The sequence below is a fragment of the Octopus sinensis genome, linkage group LG2, assembly GCF_006345805.1.
Source record: "Octopus sinensis linkage group LG2, ASM634580v1, whole genome shotgun sequence".
NCBI classification, from domain to species: Eukaryota; Metazoa; Mollusca; class Cephalopoda; order Octopoda; family Octopodidae; genus Octopus; species Octopus sinensis.
Window position 1 is genome coordinate 23,102,167 of NC_042998.1, and position 25,172 is coordinate 23,127,338.

Consider the following 25,172-nt stretch of genomic DNA (forward strand, 5'->3'; position numbering starts at 1 on the left):
TATAGTCTCATTCACATAGACATATATGAAAGATATCATAAGATAGAATAGAATAGAAATATTTTAATTTGCCAATATGGTAATTGGTTTTATGAAGATAAATCTTTTTTTCTTTTCAATCACCTATAGCATTCAGATTTCATTTTTTTTCATTTTTCCATCTTGCTTTATATTTCAAACGAGAAAAGCAGTGTGATCTGTTTGAAGCAATAATGTCATGTGCACATCTTTTTTGTTAGTTATCATTAAAAGTAAATTTCAAAAATGAAGAAAAGAAAAAAAAAAAAAACAAAAAAAAAACACACAAACAAAAAATTAATAAAAAAAAAAAACACTTAATGAAGACTATCCATTTGTTATATTAGAAAACTATATATATATGAATATACAAGAATATATTGTATAACAAACAGTATGAGCATTGTAAAACAAAAAAAAAAAGCTTAAAAATTATTGAGATGAATGTTTTTAGCATTCTAGTTATTGTTATGCATGGCTGTGGTTTTACGAGAGTAGGATAGAAGTTTTCATTCTGAAGGAACTCCGATTTGAAAATAATGAGAAATGACTGTTATTATAAAATAAATTACATGAATACTGACATAACTAAACAAACAACATTGTATTGATTCTATCGAATGATATTATTATTGTAGCTAACGAGCACCCCACCCCCAAGTAAAACTGCAAAAAAATACAAAAAAACTTAACTGATCCAATTTAAATTACCATTTGTGGTCTTTGAGATTTTTTTTTTTTTTTTATGAGAAACAATCGTTACAAAAATATTACAATTTAGATTTTTTTTTTATGAGAAACAATCTTTATAAAAATACTACAATTTAGATCTTTTTTTTTTCTTGATAGCTAGAATATAATTATAGCGAACCATTAGTTCCATGAATGTAAAAATAGACTGTACTTACTGAATCTTGCATAGAAGTTTGGCAATTCTGCACTCTGTGGTTAGGGTGTTTGTTACTCATAATTATTTATAAAAGTATATCTTTTGAGCCCCTCCCCCCCCAACTTCCCATATCATTACCATTTACATCATTCCAATGTCAGTATGTCTTTAGACCTATTCTTCATGTCATACCAACTACAATTGATGTTTATGTATTAAGTATTGTTTGAAGATGGCATTCAAAATAAAATCATTGTTTATAAAACCCTACTTTGGCTCTGTTCATTTGTTTATCTCTCGTCTCTTCTATATTTCTGATTGAACATTATTGACTTGTTTAACCCTTTTGTTACTAACCTGGCCAAAACCGGCTCTGGCTCTGTGGTAAAATGTCTTGTTTTCATAAGTTTTGAATTAAAATCTTCCACCAAGCCTTAGTCACAATTTACTTTCCTAACACTAGCTGAATGATAACTAAGTTATTTTACTAAATTCTTTGTTATCATCATCATCATAATCACCATTTAGCGTCCGCTTTCCATGCTAGCATGGGTTGGACGGTCCAACTGGGGTCTGGGAAGCCAGAAGGTTGCACCAGGCCCAGTCTGATCTGGCAATGTTTCTACAGCTTGATGCCCTTCCTAATGCCAACCACTCCGTGAGTGTAGTGGGTGCTTTTTACGTGCCAGACAGGGCTGGCAAACGGCCACGGTTGAATGGTGCTTTTTATGTGCCACCGGTGTCATATTTAAAATAATTGAAAGAAACACAGAGCACCTCAAAATAAATACAGTAATGAAAGGGTTAATGCTTTCCAGCTTGCACACAAGAATGTAAGACCCATATTCATAATTTAACATCCCTTTTCCCTGCTGGCATGGCTTGAACAGTTCAATCGGAGCTGACATTTACAGAGTGTTCTGGGTGCTCTTTACATGGCACTAGCAAGGGTGCTTTTCAGCTCAGTTGGGAGAGTGACCCCCTAAAAGGATGTAAAACAAAGTTGATGGGATTTGAACTCAGATTGTAAAGAACTAGAAATAAATGCCACTAGGCAATTTTTCTAACTCTAACAGGTCTACTAAACCACCATTCTAAGAATAAAAAGAACACTCAGAGAGTGCAAACCACCGCCAAGGCAACATCAATGTCCTCTCAACGGATTAGCCGGAGATGTTTTTTAAAATGAGAATATCTGAAATAAACTCGACTGCTCCCACAAACAAGAATACTAGAAATAAACCCGACCGCTCTCAAAAATTAAGTAGAAAAACAGGAAAATTAATCCAGAATCCTCTTTCTGTACGAGATTGATCCCAAAATGTAATCAGTTTATGCCAGTAACGAGGCCAAACATCCCTGAAAGTTTCATCCAAATCCATCCAACAGTTCTTGAAATATCTTGTCCAGGGTCAAACAAACAAATGTGACTGAAAACAATACCCCCGCCTTTGCTAAGGTGGGGGTAATAACAATGACATTTGAAATGGTTACAAGATCAAATATTTGGAGGGGGAAGGTACCAACATTTGGAAAGCTGCTGCTGATAACTCAAATACTGGGCAATCCATAATGACAGGATCTATGTAAAACCATTCCTCTGAGTATATTCTTCTGAATACACTTTGAATGTATTCTTCTGCACCCAAAATAAAGTTTTTAATTTACTCCACATTAAATGACTGATACTTGATACATAGAGGAAAAAATGTAAATACTTTGTCCAGACCTAAAGTCTTTTCGTAAGAATAAAAGAAAGCAAAATGTTTAGTATTTTTATACATAATTTATTTACATAGATTTTACCTTCTTTCAAGAGAAATGGAATCCTTGTTCATTAAATGCTAGCAACAAACTGAAAATAAATAAAATTACGTGTCAAATAAAGAATTAACAAATAGCAATTGGAGCTGACATTATAATGCATCTCTATGATGATATGTGAAGGTGCATAGCTCAGTGGTTAGAGCATCAAGCTTACAATTGTGAAGTTGTGAGTTCGAATCCCGGACCGGGCTGTGTGTTGTGTTCTTGAGCAAGACACTTTATTTCATGTTGCTCCTGTTCACTCAGCTGTAGAAATGAGTTGTGACATCACAGGTGCCAAGCTGTATCAGCCTTTGCCTTTCCCTTGGATAACATTGGTGGCATGGAGAGGGGAGTCTGGTAAGCATGGGCGACTGCTGGTCTTCCATAAAACAACATTGCCTGGACTTGTGCCTGGAAGGGTAACTTTCTAGGTGCAATCCCACGGTCATTCATGACTGAAGGGGGTCTCAGCAAATGATGATGTATCTCATTTGCTAAGGAGGTAAAGAGTAGAAGTCATACTTAAACTCTTAACAGATTATCCCATATATTTTCATTCAGAGATGTCTAGTAAATATATATTTGAACGAAAATATACGTTCACTGCACTCTGAGGATATTTGCCACTTATTTGTAACCTGAAATACTTCGTTCATGATGTTATTCCCTTTTTTCTGTCATTATTGATCAGTAACTATCATTTCTATCAGTAATCATCATCATCATCGTTTAACGTCTGCTTTCCATGCTAGCATGGGTTGGACGGTTTGACTGAGAACTGGCGAACCAAAAGGCTGCACCAGGCTCCAATCTTGATCTGTCAGAGTTTCTACAGCTGGATGCCCTTCCTAATGCCAATCACTACGAGAGTGTAGTGGGTGCTTTTACGTGCCACCGGCACAAGGGCCAGTCGGGCGTTACTGGCAATGGCTACGCTCAAATGGTCTTTTTACATGCCACCTGCACAGGAGCCAGTCCAGCAGCATTGGCAACGACTTCATAATAAATCATAACTGATCCAAAATAATCTTTTGTACTTATTCTTCCAAATATCCAGATTCAAAATAAATAATTAAAAAATATATTTTTTGCATAGAAATTGAAGCAAGATATGTATGTTAAATATAACTTTTATTGGTCTGTAAGTGTCTTTCACTATATTCTGGGTCAACCAATAACTTATGAATGAAGTTGATTGACAGAAAGTGCAAAGAGACCCATCACGTGTGTGTCAAAGCACGTAAGGTCACGAGATCAATTCCTGGTGGCACATAGTACCCTTGAGTAAGACACTTCATTACACAGTACTCCAGTTCACTCAGCTGGCAAAAACGAGTTGTACCAGTAATTCAAAGGGTTAACCATGTCAATCTCACTGAGACCTATGTTAAAAGTATGAGTGTCTGCAGAGCGCTCAACCACTTGCACATTAATTTCACAAGCAGGTTGTTCTGTTGATCGAAACGACTGGAACCTTTGTTGTCATAACCGATGGAGCGCTAGTGTGTAGCATTTACCTGTTGGTCTAATTAATTGTGTCGAATTAAGGTGGCGAGTTGGCAGAAACGTTAGCATGCTGGGCGAAATGCTTAGCAGTATTTCGTCTGCTGCTACGTTCTGAGTTCAAATTCTGCCAAGATCGACTTTGTGTTTCATCCTTTCGGGATTGATTAAATAAGTACCAGTTATGCACTGGGATCGATATAATCGACTTAATCTGTTTGTCTGTCTTTGTTTGTCCTCTCTGTGTTTAGCCCCTTGTGGGTAGTAAAGAAATAGGTCTAATTAATTGTGTCCTAGAGAATAAGGTAACAGGGTTACACACATTATGATTACGAGTTCAAAGTTTTATGACATCATTGTGTTGTACGCTTAGTTAAGATAAATTACTTAGTCTAAACCATGAAGTAATGAGTTGTAAGGTACTATTCTGATTTCATTATTTAGTTCGAGAAGAGCTTCTATTTGTGAATAAAAAACACACTTGTTACAGCAATGTGGAAAACGTTAAAATTAGTAAAAGTAGAAAAACCAATGGATATGTCATCACCATCATCTAATATCTGTTTTTTCTGCTGGTATGGTTTGACAGGAGCTGGCAAGTCAGAGGTCTGCACCAGGCTCCAGTTGTCTGTTTCGGCATGGTTTCTATGGCTGGATGCCATTCCTAATGCCAACCACTTTACAGAGTGTACTGGGTGCTTTATCTACATGGCACCAAGCACTGACAGGGTGAAGAGTGGAGATCTTAAGATTAGTATTAAAAGAGATTAAGTATACATGGTTCCGGGTTCAGTCCTACTGTGTGGCATCTTGGGCAAGTGTCTTCTGCTATAGCCTCAGGCCGACCAATGCCTTGTGAGTGGATTTGGTAGACGGAAACTGAAAGAAGCCTGTCGTATATATGTATATATATATATGCATGTGTGTGTATGTTTGTGTGTCTGTGTTTGTCCCCCTCGCATTGCTTGACAACCGATGCTGGTATGTTTACGTCCCCGTCACTTAGCGGTTCGGCAAAAGAGACCGATAGGATAAGTACTGGGCTTACAAAGAATAAGTCCCGGGGTCGATTTGCTCGACTAAAGGCGGTGCTCCAGCATGGCCGCAGTCAAATGACTGAAACAAGTAAAAGAGTAAAAGAGAGAGAGTATACAAGTACAAACCTGAGAAAGTCATCAATATCCATAGTTCTTGCACGCTTCTTGTCAAAACCTGACTGTACGAGGATATCGTTGATTTTCTGTTTAACATCAAAGCCTTCTGGAATTGGCTGCATTAAAAAACGGAAAAACGTTTACAATTCTATAATATTAATGACGTGTAGGGACATCATATTTCATTATAATATACAGCAAAGTCTATTAAACGTTTTTATATGTCAGTTCTGTGTTCTACTGTGTTAGCAGTGTTATTACATCACTTGTTAAGGTTATCTCAACAGATTTTTGTATAGAAATTAGAGCTAGCTAAGGAAGGCAACTCTGCCTGAACAATCTTTATCAACACTCAATTTCATAACTAATGTAAACACGCACACATATTAAGTGCAAGAATGACTGTGTGGTCCAGAAGTTTGCTTCCCAACCACATGGTTCCATGTTCAATCCCTCTGCATGGCACCTTGGACAAGTGCTTTCTACTATAACCCAAGTCCAACCACAGACTTGTGAGTGGATTTGGTAGATGGAAGTGTTGTTCATCAGAAAACGACTGGAAAACATATTTTTAAAGAAGAGTTGTTTGCTTCATACTCCGCCTGTGCTGATTCTGCCCATAAGAAAGGAACAAATAATACAATGTGGCTGTAGGTCATAACATCTGAGCAACACCGGGGTGCATTGATAATAAATAAAAAATACATTAAAACCAGAAGTTGATAAAAATACAAACAATATTCATTTACCTTATTTTTCATAGAACAATACATTTGGTAATTTTTCTGAAGAGAATCGACCACACAAGACACTCTGAAAGTAAGAAAATTCACCTGTTTTCAGTGAGGAAACTATAAACACACACTCATGCATACATATATATATATATATATATATATATATATATACACACACACACATACACATTGGTAGATAAATATTCTTTATTTGTGAGTTAAGAAGGTTACCAATGGTTTCGCGTAAACAGAAATCTCTTAACAATTACAAAGCCAGTCACATGGGAACTTTGGTACTCGTCTCCATATATATATGTATATACGTATGTCAGGTAACACTTGAAGGCTACTGGAAACATGTAACTAAGTACAATCTGTTGAAACTAAACTGGCGACTCCACCTAGCAGGTTTGATGGAAAGAATGATTTTTGGACACCCTGCAGCATAAAAAAAAAATTAAAGGGTGGATGGATTCATAAGAGCCAACAATCACCCAATTGTGCACAAATTTTTCAAATCCTTACCTACTTGTAGGTATCCGTTGGTGGAAAACGTCCAAGAGAAGGCACTCTGAAATCAAACCAGCAGTTGATATAACAGCCAGTCTTCTTGAAGTGTTTGTCATTAGATCCCAGCTATGAATACTTAAAGTGTGAGATAAATGTTGTAGAAGTATGTTATTTTAATCCGATGATGTACAGATGTCTCACTATGTCTGGTTCATGTCTCTTTATTAAAGTTCCGTGATGATGGCTCAGAACACACAGATGTGATGGAGATTAATGGGATGATGTAATTTGATTGAGGCAGCTATCACCATCATCATCCTAAAAATATGTAAGTACATATGTATATGTATATATGTACACCATCATCATATATATATATCATCATCATCATCATCATCATTTAATGCCTGCTTTCCATGCTAGCATGGGTTGGATGGTTCGACCAGGGTCTGGGAAGCCAGAAGGCTGCACCAGGCTCCAGTCTGATCTGGCAGTGTTTCTACAGAGGGATGCCCTTCCTAATGCCAACCGCTGTGTGAGTATATATCCAAAAACGAAATATATATATATATATAGATATAGGAGCACTCAGTCGGTTACGATGACGAGGGTCCCTGCAGATACAATCAATGGAATAGCCTGCTCGTGAAAGTAACATGCAAGTGGCCAAGCACTCCACAGACACATGTACCCTTAAAATAGTTCTCAGGAAGATTCAGTGTGACAAGGTTGGCCCTTTGAAATACAGGTACAACTCATTTTTGCCAGCTGAGTGGACTGGGGCAACATGATGAAATAAAGTGTCTTGCTCAAGGACATAACGCATCGCCAGGAATTGAACATACAACCTTACAATCATGAACAGAATGCCCTAACCACTAAGCATCGTGCCTTCATATGTGTGTGTGTGTGTGTGTGTGATACCATCATCATTGTTTTAATGTTCAGTTCTCCATGCTTGCATGAGTCAGATGGAATTTGTTGAAGATTCTCTATTGCTAGATGCCACTCCAGTTACCCAACCTCATCTGTTTTGAATATACAAAGCATATATAAAGTAAACCTAGCAAAAAAACAAGAACTAATGTCCCCAAGCCGTTTGAAATCGTAGCTTAATTGCTGCTGTTCCATGTATGAAGCTGATAAAAAGATAAACCTTTCTCTGTCTATTAAGATTGCAGTCTATTGCAGTAAACATTTCCAGATGATGATGATCATCATCATCGTTTAACATCTGCTTTCCATGCTAGCATGGGTTGGACGATTTTGACTGAGGGCTGGCGAACCAGATGGCTGCACCATCTTGATCTGGCAGAGTATCTACAGTTGGATGCCCTTCCTAACGCCAACCACTCCGAGAGTGTAGTAGGTGCTTTTTATGTGTCACTGGCACGGGGGCCAGTCAGGCGGTACTGGCAATGACCTCGCTTGAATCTTTTTACACATGCCACCAGCACAGGTGCCAGTAAGGCGACGTTGGTAACGATCACGCTTGAATGGTGCCCTTTTACGTGCTACTGGCACGGAAGCCAGTTGGCTGCTCTGGCAATGATCACGTTGAGATGGTGCTCTTGGTAACCTACAAGCACAGGCACAGGTGCCAGTAAGGCAATGTTGGTAACGATCACGCTTGAATGGTGCCCTTTTATGTGCCACTAGCACGGAAGCCAGTTGGCTGCTCTGGTAACGATCCTTATTTCTTATTCCTGGCAGCCAAACATTCACAATGTAACCTAATACACACACAGGGACTTGTGCTACTGTAAACGATTTTATAAAAAATTCAATTTAAAATACTAAAGAATTTAAAGAAAACGGTGGTTTTACTTACTTGAATGCTGCAGAAAGTGTTTTGTTCTTTCTACAAAAACAGATTTTAACCATGGCATCCCACTCCTAAGAAGGAAAGAAAAAAAAAAAGGATAAGAATCTGAAGAAATGACTTAAGCTTTTCTGGCATCAACCTATCTCTATTAACCATTTAGGATTCAGATTATTCTCTCAGATATAATGATTATTTCTCTTTTATTTTTTTATTTGTTTCAGTCTTTAGACTGTGGCCATGCTGGGGCAGAGCCTTGAAGAATATATTTTGACCCTAGTACTTTTTAAAAAGCTAGTATTTATTCTTTTAGTCTCTTGGTCAAAGTGTTAAATTATGTTACACTGGTTTGAATTAATCATGGCTTATCTCATACTTGTGATATTTCAATGATGCGATTGTTTATTTTTTAGAATGTCATTGTAGGGTAGGTGTGAGAAGCCAGTCGTGGCTGGTTTGAACATAAAATCAAGTAGAATATTTTGGTTAGATATGGTTGGTTTAAACACCAAAGGGTTAAAGCAGAGAAGTTTCAAATATATTCTTGGTCTGAAAAAGGATTCAGACATGAAATAGATTTCAACATGTAAAAAATTCAATTAATGATATAGGCACAGGAGTGGCTCTGTGGTAAGAAGCTTGCTTCCCAACCACATGGTTCTGAGTTCAGTCCCACTGTGTGGCACCTAGGGCAAGTGTCTTCTACTATAGCCTTGGGCCGACCAAAACCTTGTGAATGGACTTGGTAGATGGAAACTGAAAGAAGCCTGTCATGTCTCTCTCTCTCTATTTACATATGTATTTGTATGTCTGTGTTTGTCCCCCCCACTTGACAACCAATGTTGGTGTGTTTATGTCCCCGTAACTTAGCAGTTCGGCAAAAGAGACCGATAGAATAAGTACTAGGCTTATAAAGAATAAGTCTTGGGGTCGATTTGTTCAACTAAAGGCAGTGCTCCAGCATAGCCACAGTCAAATGACTGAAACAAGTAAAAGAATAAAATAAATTATTTAATTAGTTATTTCAGTCCAATCCATGCCGGCATAGGAAAAAGGATGTTAAATGCTGATGAAGATGACTTCACTAACACTCACATAATTCTTCATTATCTTTTATCTTTAACTTGTTTCAGTCATTAGACTGTGGCCATGCTGGAGCATCACCTTGAAAAGCAAAGTCGACCTCAGTGGAATTTGAACCCAGAACCTAAAGACAAATGAAGTGTTGCTAAGCATTTTGTCTGGTATGCTAATGATTCTGCCAGCTTGCTGCCTTTTATTTTGAAAATTAAAACACAAAGGCAGTATTCTTGTAAAAAATACATCAACAAAAACACAAAAACACACTGAGTCATACAGACTGTCTGCAAATGCACACGTGCATTCAACTGTCAAGGGTAAAATTATCTCCATCCAATCAAAAAACAGCTGGCAGTCTATTGGTGTATCTAGCTGTATGCATGCACCACATACAAATTTCTATGTCCTAGCGATTTTGAATGGATAATGCCCATAACTTATGGGTATAAGGGGACGGTTTATCAATTTTCTAATGGCTTTCTAGGGTGACTGGGGAAATGAAAAGATCTTCACGACCACCCTCAGACAGTTTTGAAAGCCCATAGAAAATGTGAGTCTTTTACATGAAAAACTGTGGATTTGTATAAAGGACACACAAACATTTTGCCGTTTATAGCTATAGAGATGACCAGACATGTCTTCAGAGGAGACTGGAACAGAGGGTACTGCTTGCATGACAATGATACTCGTTAACACCTATCATACAAAATCAAGGTGAGAATGCAGTAACACACACATATGATGTGGCGGCGAGCTGGCAGAAACGTTGCCCTTAGGTTCCGAGTTCAAATTCCGCCGAGGTCGACTTTGCTTTTCACCCCTCCGGGGTTGATAAATTAAGTACCAGTTACGCACTGGGATCGATGTAATCGCCTTAATCCCTTTGTCTGTCCTTGTTTGTCTCCTCTCTGTTTAGCCCCTTGTGGGTAGTAAAGAAATATATATGATGGGCTTCTTTGGTTGTCCCTAGAGCGATAGTAGAAAACACTTATGCAACAGTAAAGTCTTTATGCAGAAACTGATGCACACAAACCATACGTGCAAATGTATAGAGTATAAAGAACCAGGTACAAACCTCAAAGTTGATGGGTGGTGGAGGAACTTTCTGTTCCAATCTTACAACACAAGATTCAACTTTTGGTGGTGGCCGGAAATTGTTTCTTCCAACCTAATAACAAACATAAGAAGAATATGTGCTGTTAATCCCTGCAATACCAACTGCTTTGTAGCTAATTTCAGAGAGTTAATCTCTAGGATATTTTTAAATATGAAATATTCAAGACTGCAGAGGGAGGTATAAGGAATTAAGTGAGAAATGGGATAAATGGATGTTTTATAAAAAGAATTAAAGACAAAAAGCAATAGGAATTTTATGTGCAAATCAATTTTGTGAAATAAAGTAAATATTTTAATTATCTGAAGAAAGAAAGTATGTCAAAGAACCATAAAGTGGGAAAATGTAGAGAGAAGCTGAACTATTTAGATAGAAATTTAATTTCATTAAAAGCTTCATACATTATTTAATTAGGTGGACTTTTAGTTTATATATATAAGCTAAAAGTCTACCTAATCAAATAATGCATGAAGATTTTAATTCGTATCATCATCGTTTAATGTCCGTTTTCCGCACTAGCATGGGTTGGACGGTTTGACTGGGGTCTGGGAAGCTAGGGGCTGCACCAGGCTCCAGTCTGATCTGGCAGTGTTTCTACAGCTGGATGCCCTTCCTAACACCAACCACTCCGCAAGTGTAGTGGGTGCTTATTACGTACCAGGGGAGTCTGGCATCGGCCACGATCAATTGGTGCTTTTAACGTGCCACCGGCACGGAAGCTAGTCAAGGCGGCGCTGATATATATATATATATATATATAACATTGAAAAATACCTTAGGAATGAGAACCCAGGTTTGGAATTTCCCCAAGACACCTGATGAAGGCTGTAGGGTATATCAGTTGAAACGTGTTAACAACAAACAAGATGAGGACAAATATCCATCGAATGGAAATAATGTACATAATTCCTCATCTCTTAAATATAGAACTGTATAATTCCTCCAGTCCTCCTCTCCTAAAACTGCATTCCTCAGAAACTCGCTTCTCATGTTTCTCCTCCACTAACCATTAATCACAAACTGAGCCATAACCTCATCTACTTGTCTCTACTCAAAATCCTAAGCAGGCTTTAAAAAAGGTCATTGCCATAACCTGTCTGCCTCAAAATAACAAACACACACACAGAGAATGGGCCAAAAGTAAGTAAACAAGCTAAACAAGATGAAGTGAAGAATAAGAACTGTTACCTTCATAAGATGATGGACGGTTGCTAAAAGCTGTGTATTTACAGAGAGTCGACAATAAAGCTTGCTTCCAGGTGTTGCTACCAATCGGTCAGCAAATTCTTTCTGGAACATCAGTACAGCACACCTTTGGGAAAATAACAGAATGTAATTAGTTATTTTATTTCTGAAGCAAGGTATATGAAGAATTATACAACAATATCATCATTATCATCACTATTTGATGTCAGCTTTCCACGCTGGTATAGCTTTGACAGGAGCTAACAACACCAGGGATCATACCAGGCTCCATTGTGTGTTTTAGCATGGTTTCTATGGCTGGATGTCCTTCCTAACACCAACCACTTTACAGAGTATACTAGGTGCTTTTTATGTGACACCAGCACTGATGCTGTTTATTATTTCTTTATTGTCAACAACGGGTTAAAGATAGAGGGGACAAACAAGGACAGACAAAAGGATTAAGTCGATTACATCGACGCCAGTGCGTAACTGGTACTTAATTTATTGACCCTGAAAGGATGAAAGGCAAAATCGAGCTTGGCGGAATTTGAACTCAGAATGTAGCGGCAGATGAAATACCGCTAAGCACTTCGCCTGGCGTGCTAACGTTTTGCATTGATGCTGTTTATGTGGCACTCACTATTAGGGTCACACATGAGGATCACATCATACAGTGTATGTTCCTAGGTTAGGCCAACCAGAAGACCATTTGTCTCCAAATTATATTTCTGGTAAGATCTGAACACAACATGTAAAGTATATGCACAGATTGAAGAGCCTCATGTAATACAAGAAAATGAACTTTGAATAAGCAAATCAGCTTTTTAAGAAAATCTCTATAAGAGGTGAAAGCAGTAACTAATACTGAGAAGTAATGTTTATCGCTGCTTAAACTTGTCTGTTCCATAGGTACAGATTAAATCAAATAACCAGCTGGAGGAGGCGTCCTCCTGGAGTTAAAAATAGCAGCAATGTCAGTTCCTATGGAACAGCTATGTTTAAGTGGTGATAAATACTACTTCTCGGTATAGTTACTGCTTTCGTCTCTTATAAGAGACGAAAGCTAATTTCTCTTCTCCACACTCTTATTGTGCTCCACTTTCTGGACCGTCTACTAAACAATTCCTCCGGTCTTCCTCTCCTAAAACTGCATTCCTCAGAATAGCTAATTTGCATGTTGCAAGATCAGTGACTGTGTATCTATTTTTCTATATACTGCAAGCTGTGGGGGTGAACTACTGCTATCTCTAGTGGACGAGTATTCAACACAAGGATGACCACAAAGAGGCTGAAACTGTACAGGCTGGTGTTGTTGTAGCTGGAAGACGGTATGGGTTCACTCCCCTGCTTCCAATATGTATTGGGTGCAGATTGCCTTGAATAACCAGCTGGGAAAGGCATCCTCCTGAGGTTAAAAGTAGAAATAACTTTGAATAATCATGAATCATGGATTTGTTTGCCCTTGATGATTTCTAAAACTATTTTCTCAAGAAAACTGGAGCTATGAAAGCTGAACAACTCTGGGAAACGTGCATCTGGTTCATATGGCTCACAATGCAACAGTAGACTAATTTGCCGATGCGGAGAAAAGAAAAGAGTAAAAAGATTCTCACCGGAAAAAAGGTCTGTGCAATAATAATTTGAATACAAAAGGAGATGAAATCTGAAATATAAATAAGAGAAAATAAATTAATAAAGAAATACAAAAAAAAAGACAACATAGTGTCTATTTCGACTTGGTTTCTGAAAAAAACTCTTTAAAATAATAATAATAATAAACATTGTGTACAGTGCTCAGGAGCACTACAACTCATCTAAAGTGCATATATAATCAGGTGTAGTTTCGACGGATTTCGGGAAGCATGAGGGCCTTAAAGGATGCAGTGTCATGGCAGTCAACAACTGACGCAGGCAGTTTATTCCATGCTTCAGCAACTCTGAGCATGAAAAAATGTTTCCGAAAGTCATGGGAGCTGTGTTATTTTCTGACTTTGTAGGCATGTCCACGTGTGTTAGACACATGGAGATCAAAAAGGTGTTCAGTGTTGTTATTGGTGAGGTGGTTGACAACTTTGTGGGCGTTTACCAAGTCCGTCGCCAGACGCCGGAGCTTCAGTGAATCCATGCCCAGAGAAACAAGGCGCTCAGAATATGGTAGGTGTCTGATGGAGGGTAAACGTTTGGTTGCACGATGGAGGGTATGCGTTTCTCTGCAGACAATATTTTAGTGGATTCTTTTATATTCACATTAACCTTTTTGTTCTGTGTTTCTTTCAATTAATTTTAGATATAACAAATAATTTAGTAAAATAACTTTGTTGTCATTAAGCTAGTGTTGGGAACATAAATTACAACTAAGGTTTGGTGGAAGATTTTAATTTAGAACTTATGAAAAGAAGATATTTGTACTACAGAGCCAGAGGCTGTTTCAGCCGGGTTGGTATCAAAAGGGTTAAGATTCTACCAAACTACACTTTGAAGGAAGACAACAAAATTCAAACGAAACATTAAATTTCTTAACAATTATATTAAGTGCATTATTTTTTACGTAGAACAAATGGCTGCTCAGTTTGCAATCACACAGTCCTAGGTTCAATCCTAGTGTGTGGTACCAGGGCAAGTTCCTTCTATTAAAGACTTACAAGAGAAATTTGGTGGACATAAACTGAGCAGAAGGTCATCAGACTCACACTCAAACATAGTATGTTATGTTATATACATTTAAGGCAGCAAGTTGGTAGAATTGGAAGCATACCAGACAAAATGCTTAGCAGCATTTTGTCCATCTTTACATTCTGATTTCAAATTCTGCTGAGGTTGATAATTACCAGTTGAGCACTGGGGTCATTGTAAATGACTTGCCCTCGCACCACCAAAAGTTTCAAGACTTATGCCTATAGCAGAATGGATCATATTATGTGTGTGTGTGTGTGTGTGTATATATATATATATCTGTGTGGAATGCATAATTGATATGTTGAATAAAAAGAGCTTGAAATTTTCCTTTCTACCGCACTTACCTCCCTTTACGTCTGGTTGATTTTGTTTGTTTTCGTTTGTCTTCCCTAAAGAAACCATCATCTAACGTCCATTTTCCGTTCTGGCATGGGTTGGACGGTTTGACAGGAGCTGGCCAGACAGGCAACTGTACCTGGCTGCAACTGTCTGTTTCGGCATAGTTTCTACAGCTAGATGCCCTTTCTAACACCAACCCCATAACAAAGTGTACTGGGTGCTTTTTATGTGACACCAGTCCAGGTGCTGGTGTCCTGCAAAACAGATCTAATCAAATTCTAATCCCCTTTTTTTCCACCTAGAAGCAGCCCTCCAGCTTGGCCACAGTTCAATGACTAAAAACCAGTAGAAAAACAAAAGGATATTCAAGAACATTTTGAAAGTTAGCCATCACAGTGAAATAATTCTTACCTGATAAGGAAGATTGGCAACACAGATGTCGAAATAAGGCAGATCACTCTTGAGGACATTACCAATTATTAAATGTAATTTATTATACAAAGGTCTGAAATGAAAAAAATATTTATTTCATGTTAATCATACTTCAAACTTTGAGCAAGAAATCTATAATGATATCATCCTGTCATGAGATGTTAATAACTTGTAGATACATGGTTGATGTCTCAGATACGAAATATCGTAACAAAATCAGTGCCAGTTATAATTTCTATTGAAAATCTGTAGAGATAACTGTAATACTTGTTATGACAATTTTCCCATGCTTGCATGACTATTATGGGTCTTCTCCATTTGTAAAGAAATTTACACTTACACATTTTACCCTCAGTGGAATAAACAAATCAACTGGCAAAGAAATAGAAAAGAAAAAAAGGGGGTAGAATCGGGTCAGTGTGGAATTTATACAGAACTAGGTCACCTGTTTTTAGCCATCAACTTTGAGTTGCTGTTCTCATGGTCAGTGGCAGACCATATAGAAAGAATAGTTGATAGCTAGAAAGAGATGACTTAAGTTAATTTGCAGTACCTGCTGTCTTTACATTTACCCCTATCTTGTAAATCCAGCTGCGAGCTTAGTACTTACAATACCTGAGCCATCTACAACCAATAAGACACTCATCTGACTGGTCCAGTGCCGATTGCATGTAAAAAACACCATTCAAGTGTGGTTGTTGTCAGTGCTGCCTGACTGGCTCCCATGCTGGTGGCATATAAAAAGCACCATTCAAGCGTGGTTGATGCCCGTACCGCCTGACTGGCATGTTAAAAGCACCCACTACACCCTTGGAGTGATTGGTGTCAGGAAGGGCATCCAGCTGTAGAAACCTTGCCACATCAGATTGGAGCCTGGTACAGCCTTCTGGCTTGCCAGTCCTGTCAAACCATCCAACTCATGCCAGTATGGAAAGTGGACATTAAACGACGATGGTGATGATCTTCTTCAACGGCCACAGTCTTTTTATTTCCCAATTTTTTTAATTAAGTCTTATCATCAAGGTGGCAGAATCGTTAACACAATCAACAAAATGCTTAGCACCATCTCGCACCTTTATATGTTATGAATTCAGATTTCACCACAATCAACTTTGCCTTCCATCCTTTCAGGGTTGATAAAATAAGTACCAGTTGCATACTGGGGGTCAATGTAATTGACTAGTCCCATCCCCCAAAACTTCAGGAATTATGCTTATAGGATTATTATAATTATTATTAATAAAGAACAAATATAAACTTACGTTCCTTGAATACGTTTTTGTAATTCTGCTGCTAGTCTGGGATCAACTTCACATGCAGTGACCTGAAGAAAATTTAATAAAAAATGTTTTTAAATGCAATAAGAGAAATAATGAATGTCTTAAACAGTGGATTTTACCATCAAAATCCATAAACTCTATCATCTGTGGTATCTATTTATAGATGCAATGCGATGTTAGTAACATCATCATGCTAGCATGGGTTGGACGATTTTGACTGAGGGCTGGCGAACCAGATGGCTGCACCAGGCTCCAATCTTGATCTGGCAGTTTCTACAGCTGGATGCCGTTCCTAACGACAACCACTCCAAGAGTGTAGTGGGTGCTCTTTACATGCCACCGGCACGGGGGCCAGTCAGGTGGTACTGGCAATGACCTCCCCCGAATCTTTTTACACATGCCACCAGCACAGGTGCCAGTAAGGTGATGTTGGTAACGATCACACTTGAATGGTGCCCTTTTACGTGCCACTGGGACTGAAGCCAGTTGGCTGCTCTGGCAACGATCACGTTGAGATGGTGCTCTTGGTACCCTACTAGCACAGGCACAAGTGCCAGTAAGGCGACGCTGGTAACGATCACACTCGAATGGTGCCCTTTTATGTGCCACTGGCACGGAAGCCGGTTAGCCGCTCTGTCAATGATCACACTCATATGGTGTTCTTTGCACCCCACTAGCACGGATGCCAGTCATCGAATTTGATAACAGGATATATGTAGCCTTCTACATTTTACAATCCAATTTTGTCAGCAAGAGATATCTTTCTATGAAATACAGGTAAAAACAACAGCTCCATACCTTCTTTGCACATTCCAATAATTTTACAGTCATGTTTCCTGTACCCGGACCAACTTCAAATACAGTGTCAGTATTTCGAATGGCAGCCTATAAATTGAAAGGAAAAACAGATAAAAGGCAATGATCATAATAGTTGTAGAGTATCATAGGTGCAGGAGTGGCTGTGTGGTAAGTAGCTTGCTTACGAACCACATGGTTCCAGGTTCAGTCCCATTGCGTGGCACCTTGGGCAAGTGTCTTCTACTATAGCCCTGGGCTGACCAAAGCCTGGATTTGGTAGACGGAAACTGAAAAGACCCCGTCGCATATATGTATATATATGTATGTGCGTGTATGTTTATGTGTCTGTGTTTGTCCCCCTAGCATTGCTTGACAACCGATGCTGGTGTGTTTATGTCCCCATCACTTAGCGGTTCAGCAAAAGAAACCGATAGAATAAGTACTAGGCTTAAAAAGAATAAGTCCTGGGGTCGATTTACTCAACTAAAGGAGGTGCTCCAGCATGGCTGCAGTCAAATGACTGAAACAAGTAAAAGAGAGAGTATCATACAAGTAATATTCTGAGCTGGCAGGATTGTTAGTAAACCAGGCAAAATGCTTAGCAGCATTTCATCCATCTTTAATGTTCAGAGTTCAAATTCAGCTGAGGTCAACTTTGCTTTCATCAATTCGGGGTCTGTAAAATAAGTACCAGTTGACCACTGGGGTGAGTGTAATCGACTTAACCAGCTCCCTTGAAATTGCTGGCCTTGGGTCTAAAATTTAAAACCGTTATTAACAGAAGCCTTTATAATCCACTTGTAACTAAACCTCACCTTATCATTATATCATCACAGTGCACAATTATCCACAGAACTAAATCAAATAGCTTTTCAAAACAAACATTAACCTGTTAGTGTTCACATTCTGCCAAAATTAATGCTTCTTTATCCACATTGTTTTGAACTAATCATGCATTATCTTGTAGCTATGAGATTTTGATGAGGTAAATGTTAATTTTTCAAACGATTTTGATCTTGATTAAGATCAAAATCAAAATCTATCAACATCAATGGAATTTGTAGCTGTGATACCAGTGCCGGTGGCACGTAAGAGAACCATCCGAACATGGCCGTAGCCAGCGCTGCCCGACTGGCTTCTGTGCTGGTCGCACGTAAAAAGCACCATCCGACCGTGGCCGTCTGCCACCTGTGCCGGTGGCACGTAAAAAGCACCCACTACACTCACAGAGTGGTTGGCATTAGGAAGGGCATCCAGCTGTAGAAACACTGCCAGATCAGATTGGGCCTGGTGCAGCCTTCTGGCTTCCCAGACCCCAGTTGAACTGTCCAACCCATGCCAACATGGAAAGTGGACGTTAAATGATGATGATAATGATATTGTAGGGTTGGTGTGAGAGACCAGATCTGGTCAGTTTGAACATAAAACAAGCGGAATACTTTTGGCCGGTTTAAATGCTAAAGGGTCAAACTGATACTTGGTTTAATCCTTTAGCACTAAAACTGGCCATATCCAGTCCAAATATTCTACTTGTTTTATTTTCAAGCTGGCCAGATCCAGCTTCTTAAATCTGCCCTACAAAGTCATTCTAGAAATAAACAACCCCATCATCAAAATCTCATAGCTATGAGATAAATCCACCATTAGTTCAAAGCAATTTGAATAAATAAGCGAGAAGCTGGATTGAGGCTAGAACAGTGGCAGAAAACAGAGCTGGTTAGAGAGATTGTGTTTCATGGCATGGAAAGAACTGACTAACATTTGACAGGGTAAACTGACTGTCAAAGGATTATAGTACAGTAAGACAACAGGGTAACACCATTAATATGAGAAGTAAGGAAGGTAAAGAAGGAGAATGAAGTAAGGGAAGTTAAGAGGAGTATGAAATACTGTAAGTGAATACAGTAAGGGAAGTTGTAAGTAATTAAGAACAAGACAAAACCAAGACAGCACATTAAAGGATTCATCATCATCATTGTTTAATGTCTGCTTTCCCTGCAAGCATGGGTGGGACAGTTTGACTGAGGACTGGCAAGCCAGGAGGCTGCACCAGGCTCCAATCTGATCTGGCAAGGTTTCTTATTTCTTTACTGCCAACAAGGGGCTACACACAGAGGGGACAAACAAGGACAGACAAACGGATGAAGTCGATTATATCGACCCCAGTGCGTAACTGGTACTTATTTAATCGACCCCGAAAGGATGAAAGGCGAAGTCGACCTCGGCAGAATTTGAACTCAGAACATAACGGCAAACGAAATACCGTAAAACATTTCACCCGGCGCGCTAATGTTTCTGCCAGCTTGCCGCCTTAAAATCTGGCAAATTTTCTACAGCTGGATGCCCTTCCTAATGCCAGCCACTCCAAGAGTGTAGTGGGTGTTTTTTACGTGCCACTGGCATGGGAGCCAGTCAGCATCCACAAAGTTAAAAAATTACATTTGGAAAACTCAAGACAAACAGAAGATTTTACTTGCATTACCTTTTCCACCATGGTTTTTACTACAAGTGGATTCTTTAGGATATGCTGTCCAATAGTTTTATTGAATGCAATTCCTGAAAGAGAAGAATGTAACAGAACATAAAAACTGAACCGAAAAGTGTTAAAGTATACAGAAAAATTACAATCAAATGTTTGGTTCCTTTAAACATTTACTATATAGAAATATTTTTTAAAATTAGATAACTTAGTTGCAAATATTTTTAAATTCCTTTTTAGTGCAGGCGTAGGTGTGGCTGTGTGGTAAGTAGCTTGCTTACCAACCACATGGTTTCGGGTTCAGTCCCATGGCGTGGCACCTTGAGCAAGTGTCTTCTACTATAGCCTCAGGTCCATCAAAGCCTTGTGAGTGGATTTGGTAGACAAAAACTGAAAGAAGCCCGTCGTATATATGTGTATATATATATACGTATGTGTGTGTATATGTTTGTTCCCCCAGAATTGCTTGACAACCGATGCTGGTGTGTTTATGTCCCTGTAACTTAGTGGTTTGGCAAAAGAAACCGATAGAATAAGTACTAGGCTTACAAAGAATAAGTCCTTTGCTCGACTAAAGGCGGTGCTCCAGCATGGCTACAGTCAAATGACTGAAACAAGTAAAAGAGTAAAATGTCTTTTATACATAATGTCAAGTTATAAGCCAGATTCTTCCACTTACATTGTTAATTCTCTATCTCTCCTGTTTCTTTTTTTCCCCAACGTAAATACACTGCCAAGCTCTAACTCTGAATTAATTAACCCTTACTGAAATTCAAGGCTCCGCTCTATCACTACTCTAGAATATAATTCAATAAGTCCAAAATTTAGAGGCATTCATTCAGATTTACATAGATATCATTCCTGTCATGCCATTAAGGACATATTCTTGTCACCAATGGCATGAGAAAAATCCTTGCACATCACATCTTATTTCTTTATAGCCCACAAGGGGCTAAACAAGGACAAAGGGATTAAGCCGATTACATCGATCACAGTGCGTAACTGGTACTTAATTTATCGACCCCGAAAGGATGAAAGGCAAAGTCAACCTCGGCGGAATTTGAACTCAGAACGTAACGGCAGACATAATACTGCTAAGCATTTCGCCCGGTGTGCTAACGTTTCTGCCAGCTTATCATATCGGTCCCTATTGCCGTAAACACGTTTGTCAAGCGATGCTGGGGCGTGGGGGGAGACAAACACAGACACACATACATATATATATATATATATATATACACGACGGGCTTCTTTCAGTTTCTGTCTACCAAATCTACTCACAAGGCTTTGGTTGGCCCGAGGCTATAGAAGACACTTACCCAAGGTGCCACGCAGTGGGGCTGAACCCGGAACCATATGGTTGGTAAGCAAGCTACTTACCACACAGCCACTCCTACGCCTTTATATATATGTATGTATGTATGTGTGTGTGTTCTTTGGAAAATCCTATCCTTTTAAAGAGTATTATTGATGATCCCCATTTACTAAAATTGAGTATTTTCAGCAAGTTGGACGACGTTTGTGTCAGTAATAGTTACACATCAGTAACGCAATGTTTACATACTCAGCATACGGGATCTTTACATTGAAGAGTTGTAACTTATCTAACAATGAGTGAATGTAAAGAGTAAAGTATTTCAAAGTGATTTTTAAAAAAGTTTGAATGTAAAATTTTGTCGATAAGAAATTAAAGAATAAGTTTGCATCTATGAGACACATGTCGTGAAATTAGTCCATCACAACATAATCGCAGGGCTTGGTAAACGTTGGCAATGCCAACGCAAAGATTTCTCCATCTCAATAAATAAGGCATTCTTTCGTTAGGAGTGTCTGTGTGGTAAGTAGCTTGCTTACGAACTACATGGTTCCAGGTTCAGTCCCACTGCGTGGCACCGTCGGCAAGTGTCTTCTACTATAGCCTCGGACCAACCAAAGCCTTGTGAGTGGATTTGGTAGACGGAAACTGAAAGAAGCCCGTCGTATGTGTGTGTATGTGTTTGTTCCCCCAACATCGCTTGAAAACCAATGCTGGTGAGATTACGTCCCCGTAATATTAGCGGTTCGACAAAATTGACCAATAGAATAAGTACTAGGCTTACAAAGAATAAATCCTGGGGTCGATGTGCTCGACTAAAGGCGGTGCTCCAGCATGGCTACAGTCAAATGACTAAAATAAGTAAAAGAGTATACCATAAATAAATACATTGTTTGAGAAAACTAAATTTAAATTCGAAGAAATAATTGAAATGTCGCAGGTTTTTTTCGTTTCATTCATTTAGAAATGTTGGGTAATAATAACGTAGAATTGCCGGCCACATTATGAAGTACAATTCATTGTTAAACTCACCTTGCTTTTGAATTTCTTCATGTTTTCGAAACTTCTTTTCGGGTTTAACTTTAGGCATCGCAATTAAGCAAAAGGTGAAACCAATTAACAAACAACTTCCTAAACACGTGTGGGGGAAAAGTATTAAAAGCTGAATGTAACATTTATCGCCTTAGTTACGTAGTTTCTTCTAGCTTCATGTCATCGCTGTTATTAGTTGCGTAGAAATCGCTCTCTTCAGTCATAATAATAATTATTAATGAATAGCAGTATAATAATAATAATAATTGTGTACAGTGCTCAGGTGCACTACAACTCGCCCGGCGTTGCCCGGGTTTGTAAGGGAAATAACTATAAAGCATTTTTAGAGAGTTACTTCCCTTATAGATGCCAATTCGGGCTTTCTTAGCCATTTCTGTTTTGGTGTCTTCAAGCCATGAAGTCGTTGTTCTAAAAGAACGCTGGTCTCCTTGACAACGCTTTATTTCCTTACACTCCCTTCCCCACAGCTTCACGAGGGAGGGAAGAAGGGGGAGAAGCAAACAGGTGCAGATGTGAGCGTGGACGCCAACTCCACCGCCATCGACACACGAAAAATTATGCATTAAAATGGAATAAAAAATGATGTAAAATTATTTTTAAAATCGTAGACTCATCGTAGACGCGCGCTAATAGCCAGACGGACTCGATATGAATCACGACTATAAGATACCCGAATTTGGTTAAACTGCACCGCATAATGTGGGAGTAGTTAGGAATCTAAATCGAAGGGGACAGACACTCACACAACTACAGTTTTATATATATAGATTTCAGTGAATAAAAAAAAAAAACAGGATCTTTTCCAAAAAACAAGTGGCTTCAGATTTGTGAAGGAGAAATAAACGAAACTGTGCGACGTTCATGCCTTTCCCGAATACAATATATGAGAGGCAAATTAATTTTATCTCCACGTTTGTTTTTCTTAATACTTTTAACTTCTACATTCAATTTGTTTCAATTGCGGCCAAGCTGGGGCACTGCCGGTGGACTTGCAATGATGAATGATAAACATTGAAAGATTCATCAAAAGACAAGGGCGACAACTCAAAATCATTCGTGATGTTGCCTAAAACTGGATCTGCAAATTTTTGTTTCATATCACAAAATATGACATTAATTAATTACCTCCAATTGTTTTTTAAATAAAAAAAAAAAGACGGAAAAAATTAAACTGTGGTTTTCACAGGGCAACATGTTCTTTTCAAATATGATTTAGATTTTGTAAGAAAAATGTCAAACATTTCAAATAACCATGTTTAAATATGAATCATCGTTTTGAGTTTCCAACCCCTTTCCCATGCTTGCATGGATTGGACAGAATTTTTTCTCTGTTGTGTCTCATCCTCTGACGTAATTCTTGTCATCTGCTTTATGAAAACCTCATGCCTGTACCATAGTGCAGTTTTCTTTTTAACATGCTATAGCTCATATCTTAGCTCATTTGGGCCACATCATTCCTGCAAACCAACATCACCCTTCTAGTAGAGCATTTATCTTTACTAAGTTATATATATTCACAGCAATGATAAGACAATTTTCCCACCATATTGCTTATAAAATACTAGCTTAAAAGTCGTACTCCATGCAGACTTAAAGCACAGTAGTTTTAAAATATAATTTTGAATTACCAATTTTTGCTGAGACTATATTCTCAGGATATTTTGAGAATTGTTTTCGTGTCTTTACCAGATATATTTCAATTTTAGTTTCTATTTTCAAGACACGAAGTTTGCACCATTTTGGAATTACAAACAAAAATTAAGGTGATGATCGAAATCAAATTTGATGACTGGCATCCGTGCTAGTGGAGTGCTAAGAGCACCATCCGAGCGTGATTGTTGCCAGAGCAGCTAACTGGCTTCCATGCCAGAGGCACATAAAAAGCACCATTTGAGCGTGATCGTTACCAGCGTTGCCTTACTGGCACTTGTGCTAGTGACGCATGAAAAGACAATTGAGCGAGGTTGTTGTCAGTGTCACTGGACTGGCTCCTGTGCAGGTGGCACATAAAAAAACACCATTTGAGAGGGGCCGTTGCCAGTATCACCTGACTGGCCCTCGTGCCAGTGGCACGTTAAAGCACCCACTACACTCTCGGAGTGGTTGGCATTAGGAAGGGCATCCAGCTGTAGAAACACTGCCAGATCAGATTGGAGCCTGGTGCAGCCATCTGGTTCGCCAGTCTTCAGTCAAATCGTCCAACCCATGCTAGTGTAGTGATCCTATACAACAGCGCGTGCGCGCAACGCCCTCTCGCGAATACACGAAGTCCGGAAGAGGGAATTTTGCTGACGTGGCCTTAGCTTATTTAGGCGAAGGGAGCGCGAGCCTTAACAAAGAGGCAAGGGAGCGTAAAAGCGTTGACCATTGGCGTCTGGCAGACAGCGGCAGGCTTTCCATAGAAGCAGACGTTTAATTCGCTCTCTCTCCGGTTTTGATAGCAGCAGTCTTTTGGCCAAAGACTTTTAACCTGAATTGTTGCAGTCAACATCATCTTCTTCCTCCGGACGCCATTTTTGACCCGTTCTGTTTTTAGCGGCTGAACATTGTAAATATTACAATCGATTAACTTTCAGCCTTGCGCGCCCAGAACCAAGGATATCAGATATACCACTGATCTCTCACCATAAAACAATAAAGTATATCTATTTTTTACGTCTGCGTTTTGTGTTTCTTTGACTGGTAGAGTCTGGATATAAAAGCAACGGAAAGTGATTGCTTCTCGCACCCCCCCAAAAGGTCCGGAGAAGATATTCACATTTCCCTACACTAGCATGGAAAGTGGACGTTAAACGATGATGATGATGATGGGGAGATAGGGGCATGTTTGTATGTATGTTTGTATGGGTTTTTTTCAAAGAATTAACAGCATAACTAAAATGAAAATTACTTAAAAATTGAAACTGAGTTTTGGTTTTAAATCTTCAGGTGTGTACCTCCTGCTCCACAGCACCTTCTGTCTTATTTCATAAAAGC

General features: G+C 38.8%; 1 protein-coding gene across 1 annotated transcript; it reads right to left on the reverse strand.

Annotated features, from left to right (window-relative positions):
* Positions 1-2,673: 2,673 nt before the first annotated feature.
* On the reverse strand, positions 2,674-22,335 carry LOC115231580 (probable dimethyladenosine transferase). The gene is made up of 12 exons (XM_029801574.2): positions 22,176-22,335; positions 19,832-19,905; positions 17,350-17,436; positions 16,534-16,595; positions 15,251-15,344; positions 13,438-13,487; positions 11,825-11,948; positions 10,598-10,690; positions 8,452-8,516; positions 6,123-6,186; positions 5,383-5,489; positions 2,674-2,762 (listed from the first exon to the last, which is right to left on the reverse strand). The coding sequence occupies exons 1-12, from the start codon at positions 22,231-22,233 to the stop codon at positions 2,720-2,722; spliced, it is 921 nt and encodes a 306-aa protein (XP_029657434.1). The 5' UTR covers positions 22,234-22,335; the 3' UTR covers positions 2,674-2,719.
* Between the last annotated feature and the right edge of the window lie 2,837 nt (positions 22,336-25,172).